The sequence below is a fragment of the Lampetra fluviatilis genome, chromosome 31, assembly GCF_964198595.1.
Source record: "Lampetra fluviatilis chromosome 31, kcLamFluv1.1, whole genome shotgun sequence".
NCBI lineage: Eukaryota > Metazoa > Chordata > Hyperoartia > Petromyzontiformes > Petromyzontidae > Lampetra > Lampetra fluviatilis.
In genome coordinates this window covers 8,298,348-8,314,070 of record NC_136305.1, presented here as the reverse complement: position 1 = coordinate 8,314,070, position 15,723 = coordinate 8,298,348, and the positions used below count along the sequence as shown (strand labels likewise).

The window sequence follows — 15,723 nt, the reverse complement described above, 5'->3', positions numbered from 1 at the left end:
CTGTTCACCATGTGAAGTTCCATTTGCTGCGTGAGCCAGCAGTTTCTGTCTTGGCTTTCTCTTTTGATTGTCACCGCTCCGTGTCCCACGTGTATGATTATTTGCATAGATACATTCCAGCAGCGGTCACAGTAGTGACGACAATCGGCGGCCCTGGGCCCGTCCCATCACACATCCGAGGTGGTGGTGGTGGCACCGCGCTCCTCCACCTCCTGCCCGTGCCGGCCGCACACGCGTCCGCCGAGGCAACCGCAAGCGCAAGCGCACGGCGACGCGCGGGACGGTGATCCGACCACCGCGCTGACCTCGGGGCTTCGCACGGCCCCGATCGGGCCCGGGAGGGCCGGAGGCCGGGCGGGGGGTCCCGTAATGGGGTTCTCGTCCTCCACGGCACGTGCCTTGTCGTAGTCGAGCAGACGCCAGTGCTGGTTCACGGCGAGCCAGCGGCGCACCACCCGGCGCACCGACGGGCCCTCGTGCACAATGAGGCCTGCCGTACGTGGGTGGGAAATACAGAGAGCAGACTCTTTGTGATCTCATCGTCCTCATTGAACCTTTTACAATTTTTATTCCAACTATTTTTGGCATCAGGGCATGAAATAAAGAAATGTCCGTTTGAAAATGTGGCTCAGAGGATGACCACGACAGAGGTGGCAATGAGATCGGTTTACACGAGTAAGGTGGATCCTGGCATCCGGAGACCACAACACGGGGAGACCTTCACCCATCGCTGGATAATTAATTAATGGCTGATAATGATGCTTTTCAATGTTTTGGCAATGTTTTTAAAGCAAATAAATGCAGTATATATATGAAAGACTCTCCCTTATATTGAATTGAGTTTTTCAATTGTATTGAAATTGTGTATGCTGGTGATTCATATTTGAGTTTTGGTTTAGGCTACATAATGATCTGACCAAATGTTATTGTGGGGAACCCTCGACCACCCAAAACGGCCAAATCAATTAATGAGCATGTGTACAAGCGTTTAACACGCCACTTATTTATTGTTTTAGCTTTGGCAATAAGTTTAAGAATGATGATTTATCAATGAGACAATATAGAAATGTACAATCCTCTTAACAAAATGTAGCAATTTGATACTATACATCAGAGGTGTGGACTCGAGTCATGTGACTTGGACTCGAGTCAGACTCGAGTCATGAATTTGATGACTTGCGACTCGACTTGGACTTGCATAACAATGACTTTGTCCCACCTATGAGATGTGGACTCGAGTCATGTGACTTGGACTCGAGTCAGACTCGAGTCATGAATTTGATGACTTGCGACTCGACTTGGACTTGCATAACAATGACTTTGTCCCACCTCTGCTATACATACATATGGTACACAATTGCTACATTTGGTAGCGATGATTGTTGTCACATTTAACGTTTGTACTTGTACTCATGACATAATTAGGCTGTGTCGGGTGTTGGAGGATTCCTAATGGCAGGGATTTGGACAAATCCTTACATGGTACAACCCAAATATATATGTCCTGAATCATAACATTGGCTGTGAAAACCTATGGGCCATGTGTTTGCTGGTCTGACGGCGTCACTTTATAAAAAGTATGAATGCATAACTCTTGCAGAGAGGAATGCTGGCATTCGCTTATAGATTAACCTGCGTTTCTCATAATGCAACGAGCAAAACAGGTTTATCTAAAAGTAATGCATCTGTGAGAGTAGCCAGACTTGACCGACTCACAGCTGCTGCCTCCAGGGCCCTGTGTGTCACGAGCGCTCGATGGTAATGATGGCGCTTATCACGACCGCTGGTGCATGTGCGTTCCATTATGAGCGGTGGCGCAACAGTTAGCACACTGCGCTACAAACCCGGCGACCCCAGTTCGATTCCCGCTCATGGCCACCAACGCCAGTGACGATTATCCGAACCAGTCCTGGGCCTCCCCTAGGTAGACTCAGCCTTAAATGAGTACCCAGTGCGGTGTGTAAACATCAGCACTGGGGAGACGATTGTGTTGGCCACCCATCCCATCGTGCGCCGTGCCCGGCCTTCAAAGGTGCTCGCTCACAGCACTCGCCCCAAAAGTCTGTTAAGGCTATTTATAGGGGAGATCTTTGTCTTTGCTTTTGTCTGGTGTCATCATCTACAACCTGAGTCTGTCCCACCCGCCTGCCCAGCTATTACTTCATAACGTCATGAGTAGACTGTGCTCGCGTACACTCAGCAAATACCTAAGACCGACGTTAACGCTCAGCGCTCACTCGACTGAAATTGGTGCCCCGGGCCGTCACTTTGACCGCACCCGGGCATCGTTTTGCAAAGAGCAATGAACCAAAGCTCCACACCAGCAGCCGGATTGAAACTAATGGGCTATACCACCTCTGAGCTCTTGATCAAGCAAATCAAAATCAACCACTGTTATGTGATAACTCAACGGCTTCCTCACTGGCACTGATATATTCAAAAGTAACACAATTGTAACAGTGGGTTGATGAGTATTAAAGGGAGAGACACTTGTGGAGCTTCCACGGATTTATAATTATCATCTCACAGCCACTTGTTGCGCTACAAACGGACATCGCAGAAATATCTCGAGAGGGAAGGGGGTAACACATCTAACGTCGGTCTGGATTGTGAAGCCTCGTGAATTAGCATCGCTCGCCCATGCGGACTCAAGCACTGCGTACGTATTTTGAAATTCGTGCGTAAGGTTGGGTGAAAGACTCGGACTCTGTTAAGTGCCAATCAGCATCCAGTCTCTGGGGACAGGGCGTGCTCTGCTCACTTCCCTGAGTAATTTAGCCGGGGCATAAAAGTGGCAGCCTCGGTGCCCTAACTCCACCCTAAAGAGATACTGCGAGCAGCGGTTCTCTCTTGCCACGCAGGAGAACTAGTACGTATTATTCGAGGGTATTACGAGTACATTATTTCAATTTAATATATCATTGAACACATATATCTTGTGGCCGTGATTAGTTTGACGTCACTGCAGGATTATCGTAGATTCTATTGAAGTGCCATTTCTGTTGCTTGCATCCGCTGTGTCATTTACGAATGCAAAAGGGCCATTGCCTGAAACGTCGCCGATTATGTGTGTTTTTTTATCTTAAGGCCCACACGGTGATACTGACGAGTGTGTTAAGTATTTTCTTGGGGGTATATTTGACTGGTAATGATCCTCTGAACACTCACAGAACAATTATTGTTTTCATCAAAATCGGTGCTCCTGTGGTTTATAATAATAATGCAATTTATAACGCGCACACATTTGCGGACGTAACGGCCGCAACTCAGAGGCGCGGAGCCAAGCTCCATGACCGAGTCGCTGCCCTCCCGTGTTGCACGACTTCTTTCATAAATTATCTGAAGACAAATTGATTTGTTGTGGCCACTGGGGTGTTCTGCGAGTTTGAGGAAACATCGAAGCCGCGTCCGGATGCTGCTTGCCGAACCTAATTATTGGCGAGGGTATTCATTTCGGGAACCCTAGACTTTTCCTATATCGACATCTCTCTGCTGAGGGTGGGGGTGGGGGGCATCGTTTTTGGAATGATGACCATTCATAAGCTATTATTTGATGGAAATTATTGAGTAATACATATTAATTCACACAAACGAATTCAGGTGATATGAGGCAAAAACGTTGCATAGTCCATCCCAATGAACACGTTTGTAACCCTAAGCCCCGACCCAAACCTCACTTTTGATCTCTTAACGGGGCCATGGGAGACTTCCTCGTATTATTGCTTTCATGGCAGCGCCCCGTGCTGCCTGCTCACGGTATAGCACGTGGCGATATCTGTGGGCAGCAGGGCCCAGTGCAGTAACATACATTATACTGGTAGGAACCTCCTGGTTACACCAGCCCACAGGGGATTATTGTGTCCGTCCGTCGTGCAGGGAGGGGCTGGGTGGGCAGGGAGGGGCTGGGTGGGGAGGGCTGGGTGGGGAGTGGGGAGGGGCTGGGTGGGGAGGGTGGGGCTGGGTGGGGATGGGAGGGGTAGGGCTGGGTGGGGAGGGGCTGGTCACCCCGTGGTGCCCTTATAAAACTCAACGTTTAACCTACTCACGCCGGCTTGTGCCCACCCTCACAGTCGGGCATATTTGCGGAATACACCACGCCGCCGTTGACCCTGGCCATTGACCGAGCAACCCAACGTTCCTACCAGCTCCCTCCGCAGGAATGTGTTATATCCTCCCCTCTTCACAAAACCCGCACTGAGCAGCATCGTGAGATGCGGTCAAACAACCCCCACGATGCGTACTGTGGTGAGGAAGGCCCTCGTCATCCAGCCGTGGTTGGGCACACATGCCCAACTCGTTTGGGTGGGTAAAGCCCCCTGTGACTCATTTCCACGACCACTGAGAGCCGGTCTCCGCTATGCGGGGCTTTTCCCTGTCATTTACAGATTTGGTTTCAGGAGAACAGTTCGCTACCAGCCCAGGAATGGCCCAGGAACAGTAGCACAGCAGTGGTCTCACGTCACCGTGTTCCACGAACAATGCGGTTAGCATTCTTGGTTCTTTCCGTAAAGTCACGTAGAATGGAAATACCTGTCTTCTCGACAGACCTGTTCTCCACCTGAGGACGGCTGCTTGTGTTGTGGCCGAAACGTCGTGAGAATTATTTTATTATGTTTTATTTTTATAATTTTATTATATCCATTCTACGTGACTTTACCGAAAGAACCAAGAAGATGAATCCCTGCAGTCACAGAAGCTTTAAATCAAAATTTAATGCGGTTAGCGTAAAGCTACCATATTATCGGGAGGTTCCTGCGGTCAGCCCCGCCTGCTTTATAACCCCACCCACTTTGTAACCACGCCCACTCCATCGCTATCCCAACCCGCACGGAGGAATCCGATTCGCTGTCTCTCATATTAGCCCCGACCACTAACTCAAGTAGCCCCGCCCTTTGCAAGTCTCACAAGTTGATCATCTCATGTGGTGGTGGACGACGGAGCATCTGTTTGTTGGTCTGTCAACTCCTCTAGGAGCCATGCACCGTGGAGGACCTCGTCAGGGCTACAAACCGGTCCACATCATCGTCATGTTTGTCGTCGTCATCAAACAAGTGCCCGATACTGGATAAACATCTGACTGTGGTGTGAGGTAAGGCCCATCGAGATATATAGCTCTTTTTCAGAATCAACGTGGCCACAAATGATCACTCAACGAAGTGGCTTATCGTGTGGAAATGTAAAGCAGCCAAATACTCTCAATGCGTGTTTCTGAATTGTGGAGGGAAAAACCGGAGTGCCCGGAGAAAAATCCCACACAACCACGGAAAAGAGACGTGCGAACTCCAAATATACAGGCGTCAGGTGTGGGATCTTACCCACAACCTGCATACCAGTCGAGGTAGTAAACGTCTCGCCACCGTGGCGCATATGAGCATGAGGCCGAAACATTTTAAACTTGAGACAAAGTCAGGGTGGCTGTGGGGCAGAGACGCGACCGAGTGGTGACATGTTTGCTGCTTTTTGCAGGGGTTCGCGTGTCGAATCCGGCAGGCCACCCTGGTTAACGCTGGGGTGTGTGACAACGAGACATCACGCGCCGTCTCATTCACAGTGGACGTTAGAGATTCCCCGACGCCATACGAAGAGGGCGGGCCATTGTGTGCCGGCGCTACCGGTCTAAATTTCAAGGGTGGCACAGTCGGGTTTTTTACAATCGGGTTTAGTTGTCTTTTTATATTAAACCCGATCATCTGAGATTGGGAGAAATCCGGTTTAATTGGTTCTAATTGCAGAACCGCACTTCACAACGATGGGCTTCATCCATTCCCCAAGCTAAGGAACTCACTGGCGCCCACGATTGTGGAGAAGCTCGTGTTCATCACGACCAACCTGCCCGCCGCATTCTACGACTACCCCGTGCCCGACGGCCCCCCGAGTACGATAGCAGCACCGACGAGGAAGCAGCCTAAGCCTTGGATCAGAGTTTCGTATTCATTAAACCAGGTTTTAATTCCCCGAAATCGGGTTTAATTGTATTAAAGAAAAAACCCGATGCCTGCCGCTGGAAAAATCGGGTTTTTCCCACCCATGCTAAATTTGCCAAATTAGAAAAGTGACACCGTCAATCGCTCATTTGGGATTTCACACAGCAGAAGTATCCATCGCCTCCTACCAGCAGACAAATGCCCGATAATAGGCCCGGTGCTGAGCCATCATGTGCCCACACATGGTGGCTGTCGATTGGGGAGGGTGGGGACCATTTGAATTGATCATTAATAAAGTTGTCACGCGAGCCAACGTGCCCAGTCTATTCCTGCTTCACCAGCACCACCGGTGCTGTGATTGGCGAACATTTCAACGGGTAACGACATTCCGCTGATCGTCGTGACCGACATCATGAGGCAGTTGCAACTGCGAGACCAGTCTACAGCAACACCGGTGCTGCTCAATCGGTCATAAATCGACCCGCTCGTTCACGCGACTTCCATTTATTGGCCGTGCGCCGCGCCTACCGATGCACACGAGGTCCATGCAGGCGTACATGGCGTAGCACACGCGGAACAGCGGGTCCACACGCTGCCAGCGCGCGGCGGGGCTGAACGCCGACCAGAGCAGCCACGCCAGGCTGGCGCAGAGGAACACCGCGCCCAGCACCACGGCCGACACCTGCACACGCTCCACAACCGACAGAGACACGGCGCGCCACTGCGCACGCACGCACAACAGACAAAGATCCCCCGTGCAGCCTCAACAGACTGTTGGGGCAAGTGCTGTTAGCGAGTAGCGCCGTTAAAGGTGGGTGGCCAGCACTACGCCCGACCACCTTTGTCTCCCCAGTGGCGATGTTTCAAAACCGCACCAGGTACTCATTTGAGGCTGAGTCGGCCTAGGGGAGGCCCATGACCGGTTCAGATAATCGCCACTGGTGTTGGCCGTGAGCGCGAATCGAACTTGGGTCGCCAGGTTCATCGTGCGGCGCGCTAACCACTACACCACCACTCCGCACACACGGACACACACACGCACACATGCAAACACGCACGCACCTTCTGCCTACGGAGCCGCTATCACAGATACATCCACAAGGATGGATGCCAACATTTGTGCGACCTTGTCTTTGTCAAGGTGCCCCATAACGAGAGAACCTTGCTGCTCAAACAGATGAATCAGACTGCCTCTCAAACCACTTGCGCGCTGTCTTGACACATTGCCAACGCTGAACATTTCGTTATTTTTGTCTCCTGGATACATTAACGCTGACCGAGTGCGTGCACGAATTATATTCTCAAGTATGGGTGTCTTTTTTGCTCAAACTGGAAACGAACAAATCACCAATCGTCAAAGGGAGACTCTGATCTCTGGTATTTAGAGTGATCCCATTGGGACCTCGTGGGCTCTGGCGGTCGGGGTTAGGGTTGGTGGTTAGGGTTAGTGGTTAGAGTTTAGTGGTTAGGGTTTAGTGGTTAAGGGTTTAGTGGTTAGGGTTAGTGGTTAGGGTTAGTGGTTAAGGTTTAGTGGTTAGGGTTTAGCGGTTAGGGTTTAGCGGTTAGGGTTTAGCGGTTAGGGTTTAGTGGTGAGGGGTTAGTAGTTAGGGTTAGTGGTTAGGGTTTAGCGGTTAGGGTCTAGCGGTTAGGGTCTAGCGGTTAGGGTTTAGTGGTTAGGGTTTAGTAGTTAGTGTTTAGTGGTTAGGGTTAGTGGTTAGGGTTTAGTGGTTAGGGTTTAGTGGTTAAGGTTAGTGGTTAGGGTTTAGTGTTTAGTGGTTAGGGTTAGTGGTTAGGGTTAGTGGTTAGGGTTTAGCAGTTAGGGTTAGCGGTTAGGGTCTAGCGGTTAGGGTTTAGTGGTTACAGTTTAGTGGTTAGGGTCTAGTGGTTAGGGTCTAGTGGTTAGGGTCTAGCGGTTAGGGTCTAGCGGTTAGGGTTTAGCGGTTAGGGTCTAGCGGTTAGGGTCTAGCGGTTAGGATCTAGTGGTTACAGTTTAGTGGTTAGGGTCTCGTGGTTAGGGTCTAGTGGTTACAGTTTAGTGGTTAGGGTCTAGCGGTTAGGGTCTAGCGGTTAGGGTCTAGTAGTTAGGGTCTAGTAGTTAGGGTCTAGCGGTTAGGGTCTAGTGGTTACAGTTTAGTGGTTAGGGTCTCGTGGTTAGGGTCTAGCGGTTAGGGTTTAGTGGTTAGGGTTTAGCGGTTAGGGTTTAGCGGTTAGGGTTTAGCGGTTAGGGTCTAGCGGTTAGGGTCTAGCGGTTAGGGTTACTGGTTAGAGTTTAGTGGTTAGGGTTTAGCGGTTAGGGTCTAGCGGTTAGGGTTAGCGGTTAGGGTTAGTGGTTAGGGTTTAGTGGTTAGGGTCTAGCGGTTAGGGTCTAGTGGTTAGGGTTCAGTGGTTAGGGTCTAGCTTAGGGTTTAGCGGTTAGGGTTAGCGGTCAGGGTTTATCGGTTAGGGTTAGTGGTTAGGATCTAGCGGTTAGGGTTTATCGGTTAGGGTCTAGCGGTTAGGGTCTAGCGGTTAGGGTTTAGCGGTTAGTGTTTATCGGTTAGGGTCTAGCGGTCAGGGTTTGTGTTGAAGGGGAAGGGGGGGGGGGGTTCTCGATCGCACCTGCAGGGGCCCCTTGAGGCGCGCGGGCAGCGCTCGGTAGCGGCTGCCGCACAGCTCGCAGCTCCACGAGCCGCGCTCGCTCGTCCACTGCAGCAGGCAGCGCTGGTGCGAGAAGCGCACCGACCCCGCGCAGCGGCACGGGCTCAGCAGCAGCCCCTGGGGGGGGGGGGGGGGGGGGGCACGGGTTAGCGGGGCAGCCAGGGCCACAGGGCAGACGGGCACCGGCATTCCGTGAGTAAGGGGCCGTCCATAAATGACGTTCACGCGATTTTGGACGATTTTTGACCCCCCCCCCCCCATCGTCGCACGGCATCACAAAAAGTCAGACCCCCCCTCAAATATGACGTCACAAAGCTCTGCCCCCCCCTCCCACAAAAAAATAAAACATGCTTCAAATCGCTTTAAACTATTGTCATTGTAGTGCGTATTTAATGTGCCGCTGCACTCTGATGTTGTAGGAGAACACATTTATTAAAAAATCTATTTAATTAAGTAGAACGTGTTGTCTATATTTATTTAAAGATGCGCATTTTGATGTGACGTCGCATTTCTCAACCCCCCCCCCCCTCGTCACACATCGTCACAAATATCTGACCCCCCCCCCAGGTGCGTGACGTCATTTATGGACGGCCCCTAAGCGCTCTTCCTCTGTGAGTTTGTTTGTTGGTACAGCTGCTGAGAACAGCCCCGGCGGAACGGCGAGCGGCCAGCGACAAGCAGCACTATCCAGGCTGTAAATAGATAGCGGCGTTTATGGATCATGAATATGGTTATTATTAGTATCGATACTGTAGTAGTAGTAGTATAAGAGATGATGGTGGTGGTGGTTGGATGGAAATTTCAAAGTGGAGCAGTCGGAGGGAAGACGCAGGTGCAGTGACCTGCTGTGCGGTGGTGGTTGAATACTGTCCGGGTGAGATGAAACGCTCCGTCTGGTAGGGTGGTGAGTGGGTGATTGAGTGGGAGATTGAGTGGGTGACTGGTGCATCGGGCCAGACATCTCAAGCAATCAACCCATTGCAACCGGCTCTGTCTCGTGACCTCCTGCCGGCGGGCGTTCGACGATTCACGTTGGCCTTAAAGTGCACCTGGCCTGGCACAAGCCTCGTGGTGATGTCCCTGCCACTTAGTGGCGGATGGCGGTTGTTGTTGTTGGTGTAACCTGCAGCGTCGTGGTTGAACACAGGGGTAGCAATGATCGATGACACAAGACAGTGAGTGTCTGCTTGAACAGTGCCCATGGAAGTAGTAGCGATAGCAGGGTGATAAAGATGTGCGTGTACCGTATATAGATTCAAAGTTCGTGTGTAGTTTGCACGTGAATTATGCACAGCGTTATTTAGATACGAATAATAACACAGTTACAATAAATTACAGGCCTTTTTTCAATCCACTGCTGGATAAAGGCCTCTCCACACGATATCGATCATGGGAGTTGTTCAACCATAACCTCGGCCACCGATGTGAACCGTGGCCCGGATTCGAACTCGGGTGGCCTCGTGGTCAACGAGTTCGCCCTGGGCAGTGACGCGGTCCAGCGGTAGCGCGTCACTGCTGCAAAAGTTCACAGTTCGAATCCAGCAGCCATCCCGATTAATACTGCCGGTGTAACAGCCATAATACTACTGCTCCTACTACGCACAGTCTGCTTCAGTGGACGTGTAAGATCCCATGGCATATTTCGCAAGAGTAGGCGATTGTGTGCCAGCTTTACGGTACAATTTTGCCAAATTCGAAAAATGACACCGCGAGTGACTCAATTTGGATTGTACATACAGCAGCACCGTGGCTGGTAGACACTCTTGCACATGAGACTCAAATGAGGTTTTACGCACAATCGCCATTATCGCCTCCTACTGGCAGACCGATGCCCCAAGGTCACTCTTGCAAATGAGCCTCTACCCCGGTATCTCTTGATAGTCTCACCTGGTCACGCGAAATAAACAATAACTACCGCTATGTATCTCAGGACCCTCCCTCCCACCCCCATCTCCAAGCTCTCAGGCCAAGGGGTCATCACGGGCAAGGCCGTTAATGATACGTCACTATGTCACACGATTTTTGTTCCTGGGTAGTAAGTGTTCTTTCGTAATCGCTTATGTCTCAAAAGTATAGAAACTGGTTATTATTCCCACTTTATTTCTATTATTATTATTATTATTATTTTTTTTTATTACTTTTTATTACCTACGTGACTTTACCGAAAAAAACCTAAGAGGATGAATCTTTGCAGTCACGAAAGCTTCAAATCTAGAGATATTATTCCCCACAAACTTTGCTTTTGTGAACCGGACTTTACGTGAAGGAATAACACAAATGCACACGTTTTCCCATTGAAAATAGTTAAATTTCAAAATATCACTGTCCTGGTCACAAAAGCAAAGTTTGTGGAGAATAGCCATTTTTTTTTTACTTTTGAGGCACAAGCAATTGGAAATAACACTTACTACCCAGGAATAAAACAATTTTAACAACAATGTTGTTACAAAGTGTACCACGACTCTCTGGCTTCAAGCCGTTACCCGGCAGCGGCCGTGCAGTCGACGCCGTGGCATGAATATACAGGGAGCACATTATACGTATCCTTCAAGTCCAGTATCTGTAACATCATGTAAAATATACAAGTATGTATCTTTGTTTCACATCCCAACCCATCAGCCGCACGCGACTGATGAGAGTGCATAATTCCAGCAGCATCGGTTCAATCCGTGGGAATCTTCTGAACGGGTTTCGGCATTCAATGCCTCATCAGCAGTCAGCTGGTGAACTGCCAACTGTTATAGGCAACGGCCATCACGATTTAAAGCTTTCGTGACTGCAGGGATTCATCTTCTTTGTTCTTTCGGTAAAGTCACGTAGAAGGGAAGTAATACAATAATAAAACGTAATTAAATAATTCTCACGATGTTTCGGCCACAACGCAAACAGCCGTCCTCAGGTGAAGACCAGGTCTGTCGGGGAGACAGCGTCTGAAGACCAGGCTGTCTCCCCGACAGACCTGGTCTTCACCTGAGGACGGCTGCTTGCGTTGTGGCCGAAACGTCGTGAGAATTATTGTATTATGTTTTATTTTTATTACTTCCCTTCTACGTGACTTTACCGAAAGAACCAAGAAGATGAACGTCCATCACTTTAACATTAGTGGTCCTTGTTTGACGAGAAGTACAGATTCACGAAATTGCGTAGTCTGCTTGCGTATTTTGTTTAGATATGATCAGAGCGGGGGAGAGAGACTGCAGACCGAGAAGACTCCACCTGTTCGGGTCCCTGGAAGCAAATCCTGCAGATCGGGGGGGTCCGAGACCCCGTCCCCAACGACCCCGCATCCTGGCGGCTCCGGTCCCCCTCGCTGGGTTCCTCCACCCCGCGGCAGCTCATGGTTCGGGGGGGGTGGGGGGGGGGGTTCCAAGGGGATTTCTCAAGACTCCTCCAGCTGCGCCCTTAGGGTCCCCTCTGCGTCTTCAGGACCCCAGTGGACCCCGGCGTAAGCTCCCAGCGACATCCCCTCCCCCGGCTGACCGCCTCCATGGCAACGGCTTAAACTGTTCCGTCACGCGCATTGGTACCAGGGGGGATTCCTCGCGCGTGACGTCAGGGACCGGGGAATACCCCTCCCCAACCCTCCCCACCCCTCCCCTCTCCACCCCTCCCCAACCCGACCCCTCCCCTCCCCACCCCTCTCCACCCCTCCCCACCCCACCCCTCTCGACCCCTCCCCACCCCTCCCCACCCCTCCCCTCTCCACCCCCCCTCCCCACTCCTCCCCTCCCCTCCCCACCCCTCCCCACCCCTCCCCTCCCCCCTACGCCGTTCTTCTTCTTCCAGCGGTTGCCTTGTCCACCACCACAAGTCGCGAACTTCCGCGGATTTCTGGTTGATGCGGCAGCCCGTCAGCGGTGCGCGCTATACAGCACACACGCACACAAACACACGCAAACATAAACACACACACACACAAACACACATAAACACACACACAGACATAAACACACGCACACAAACACACACACACATAAACACACAAACAAACACACACACGCAAACATAAACACAGAAACACACAAACACACAGACATAAACACACACACACAAACATAAGCACACGAACATAAACACACACAAACATAAATACACGCAAACATAAACACACGCACACAAACATAAACACACAAACATAAACACACGCACACAAACACACACAAACACACACGCAAACATAAATACAGAAACACACACACACAAACATAAACACACACATAAACACACAAACATAAACACAAACACACGCGCACACACACACACAAACATAAACACACACACACAAACACACAAACATAAACACACACACACACATTAACACACAAACACACACAAACAAACATAAACACACACACAAACACACACACAAACATAAACACACACACAAACATTAACACACAAACACACACACACAAACATAAACACACACACAAACACACACACACACAAACACACACACACAAACATAAACACACACACAAACACATAAACACACGCATACAAACACACACACACAAACACAAAGGCTGTTGTGGTGGCTACAGTCCTCACCTGCACCGGAAAAAGGAGCCACATTATCCCGATACTCCGACCAGCCAAAATGACTCTCAATACAATTCTGGATCAACTTCAAGATCGCCCTGTTTTCAAAATCTTTCAAGGACTAATGCTTGATTACCTCTCCCATCTCATCTCACTGTACTCCCCTCCACACACTCTCCTACCCCTCCCCACTCATCTCACTCTACTTCCCTCCACGCACTCTCCTACCTCTCTCATCTCGTCTCACTCTACTCCCCTCCACGCACTCTCCTACCTCTCTCATCTCATCTCACTCTACTCCCCTCCACGCACTCTCCTACCTCTCCCCACTCATCTCACTCTACTCCCCTCCACACACTCTCCTACCCCTCCCCACTCATCTCACTCTACTTCCCTCCACGCACTCTCCTACCTCTCTCATCTCGTCTCACTCTACTCCCCTCCACGCACTCTCCTACCTCTCCCCACTCATCTCACTCTACTCCCCTCCACACACTCTCCTACCTCTCCCCTCTTATCTCACTCAGTGTGTGTGTGTGCTACACACGTGTGTGTGGGATATACACGCGTGTGTGTGAGTGTTACACGTGTGTGTGTGAGTGTTACACGTGTGTGTGATTGTGCACACAATATCGCCTTAACAGACTGCTGGGGCAAGCGCTGTTAGCGAGTAGCAGCACCTATGAAGGCCGGCACGGCACATGAAGGGAATGGGTGGCCAGCACCACGCCCGACCGCCTTTGTCTCCCCAGTGGCGATGTTCACACACCGCGCCAGGTACTCATTTGAGGCTGACTCGACCTAGGGGAGGCCCAGGACCGATTCAGATAAGCGTCACTGGTGTTGGCCGTGAACGGGAATCGAACTCGGGTTGCACGGTTTGCAAACCGCTACGCTACAGCTCCCCACGTACACATGTTAACACGCGTGAACACACACACACGTTAACACGCGTGAACACACACGTTAACACGCGTGAACACACACGCGTTAACACACACAGGTTAACACACATGTTAACACGGGCGAGCACACACGCGTTAACACACACGTGTGAACACACACGCGTTAACACACACACGCGTGAACACATTTACGTTAACACACACGCGTGAACACACACACGTGAACACACACGTTAACACGCGCGAACACACACACGCGTGAACACACACACGCGTGAACACACACACGCGTGAACACACACACGTAAACACACACACACGTAAACACACACACACACGCGTGAACACACACGTGAACACACACACACGTGAATACACACACACGTGAACACACACACGCGTTAACACACACATACGCGTTAACACACACACACGCGTGAACACGCACCTGCACTGCTGCCAGCTGCTCTCGCCACGTGATGAGCGATGTGCGGCACCCCGAGTCTTTGCGGACCCCGGGTCCCCTAACACCGGCACCGCAGATACTATAACCGCAGATACTATAACCGCAGATACTATAGCCCCTGTCCCTACACCGGCACCGCAGATACTATAGCCCCTGTCCTTACACCGACACCGCACGACCCCAAGTCTCCCAATATCACCGGACCCCAGTCCCCCCTATCATCGCATCTTCCGAACCCCGATTCCCGGACCCCTGAACCCGGACCCCTTGAACCGCGACCCCCAAAACCCCTCCCCAAACCCCCCACGAAGCCCCTCGTCCCGGGACCCCTAGCACCAAGGCGTCACGGAACCCCTTCCCTCGCATCCCGGATCCCTCAAATCCCCCAGGCCCCGCACTCCGTCTCTCATCCACGTCACCCCAGAACCCCGCCGCGTCCCACAGACACCAGCAGCCGTCGCCACGGCTCCCAGGGGCCGCACTGGGAGCGGTCGGCATCCCGGGGTCCCCTCGACGATGCCCCGCCCGGACCCCGGTACCCGCAGCGCGGCGCGGGGGTTACGCGGCGCAGGCGGCGCTTTAACCCGTGCGCTGCTCGCCAGAGCACGGCCGTGGGACGCGGAGAAAGTAAAGCCTCGCTGGTGATCACTCAGATCAATAGCCTGGCTGGTGATCACTCAGATCAATAGCCTGGCTGGTATCACTGAATATTTTATCAATTGAAGCCTCACTGAGTCTCGCGACTCGTGTACAGGAGGGTGCCACATTGGGATGTTTGGCCGATTCCATATTTCTTATATTTCTTAACACGAAGTGTTTGGCTTCATATGGTAAGAAGAGGAGAAGTTGGCATTCAAAGGTCCGCACAGATGGGTTCATGAATCGACTTGCTTGGGTGCTGACATCTCCTGGACTCATCGCAGGACACCGCGCTTGAGAGTCTAACTCTCGGCGTGATCCACCAACCCTTGCATTCACAGCGCTGGGCTGGTGAGTGCTGGGGTGGTGGCGACACCGGTCCAGTGGCAGAGTGTACACCGCTCGTTGCAGTGGTTTCGCGGTTCGAGACCCGACGGCCGCCCTGGTTAATACTGCGGGTGTGCGATTAACCATAAAAAAATAACACGTAGGCTTTCGCGACCAATATTATTCATAATATAGGTTTTTGGGTCAGATCGCGTTATTTACAATTGAATGATTACCAATCTATATAATTACAATACCCTCCCCTCCTTGCCTCGAATCACTG

The 15,723-nt window shown here is 51.2% G+C and overlaps 1 protein-coding gene across 1 annotated transcript; it reads right to left on the bottom strand.

The window, feature by feature from the left end:
- On the bottom strand, nucleotides 1-12,168 carry LOC144943511 (E3 ubiquitin-protein ligase MARCHF9-like). The gene is made up of 4 exons (XM_078871028.1): nucleotides 11,778-12,168; nucleotides 8,523-8,678; nucleotides 6,453-6,645; nucleotides 1-490 (listed from the first exon to the last, which is right to left on the bottom strand). Exons 1-4 carry the CDS (start codon nucleotides 11,898-11,900, stop codon nucleotides 168-170), a joined length of 795 nt encoding a protein of 264 aa, XP_078727154.1. The 5' UTR covers nucleotides 11,901-12,168; the 3' UTR covers nucleotides 1-167.
- Nucleotides 12,169-15,723: the final 3,555 nt, after the last annotated feature.

What these genes read in the sequence shown, in the direction of transcription:
- LOC144943511 (XM_078871028.1), bottom strand. Translation starts at nt 11,900, where the DNA reads ATGAGCTGCCGCGGGGTGGAGGAACCCAGCGAGGGGGACCGGAGCCGC. An exon ending in GCCTCAAGGGGCCCCTGCAG is followed by an intron (nt 6,646 to 8,522) that starts GTGCGATCGAGA and finishes GTGCGTGCGCAG; the next exon opens with TGGCGCGCCGTGTCTCTGTC. An exon ending in CATGGACCTCGTGTGCATCG is followed by an intron (nt 491 to 6,452) that starts GTAGGCGCGGCG and finishes CACGTACGGCAG; the next exon opens with GCCTCATTGTGCACGAGGGC.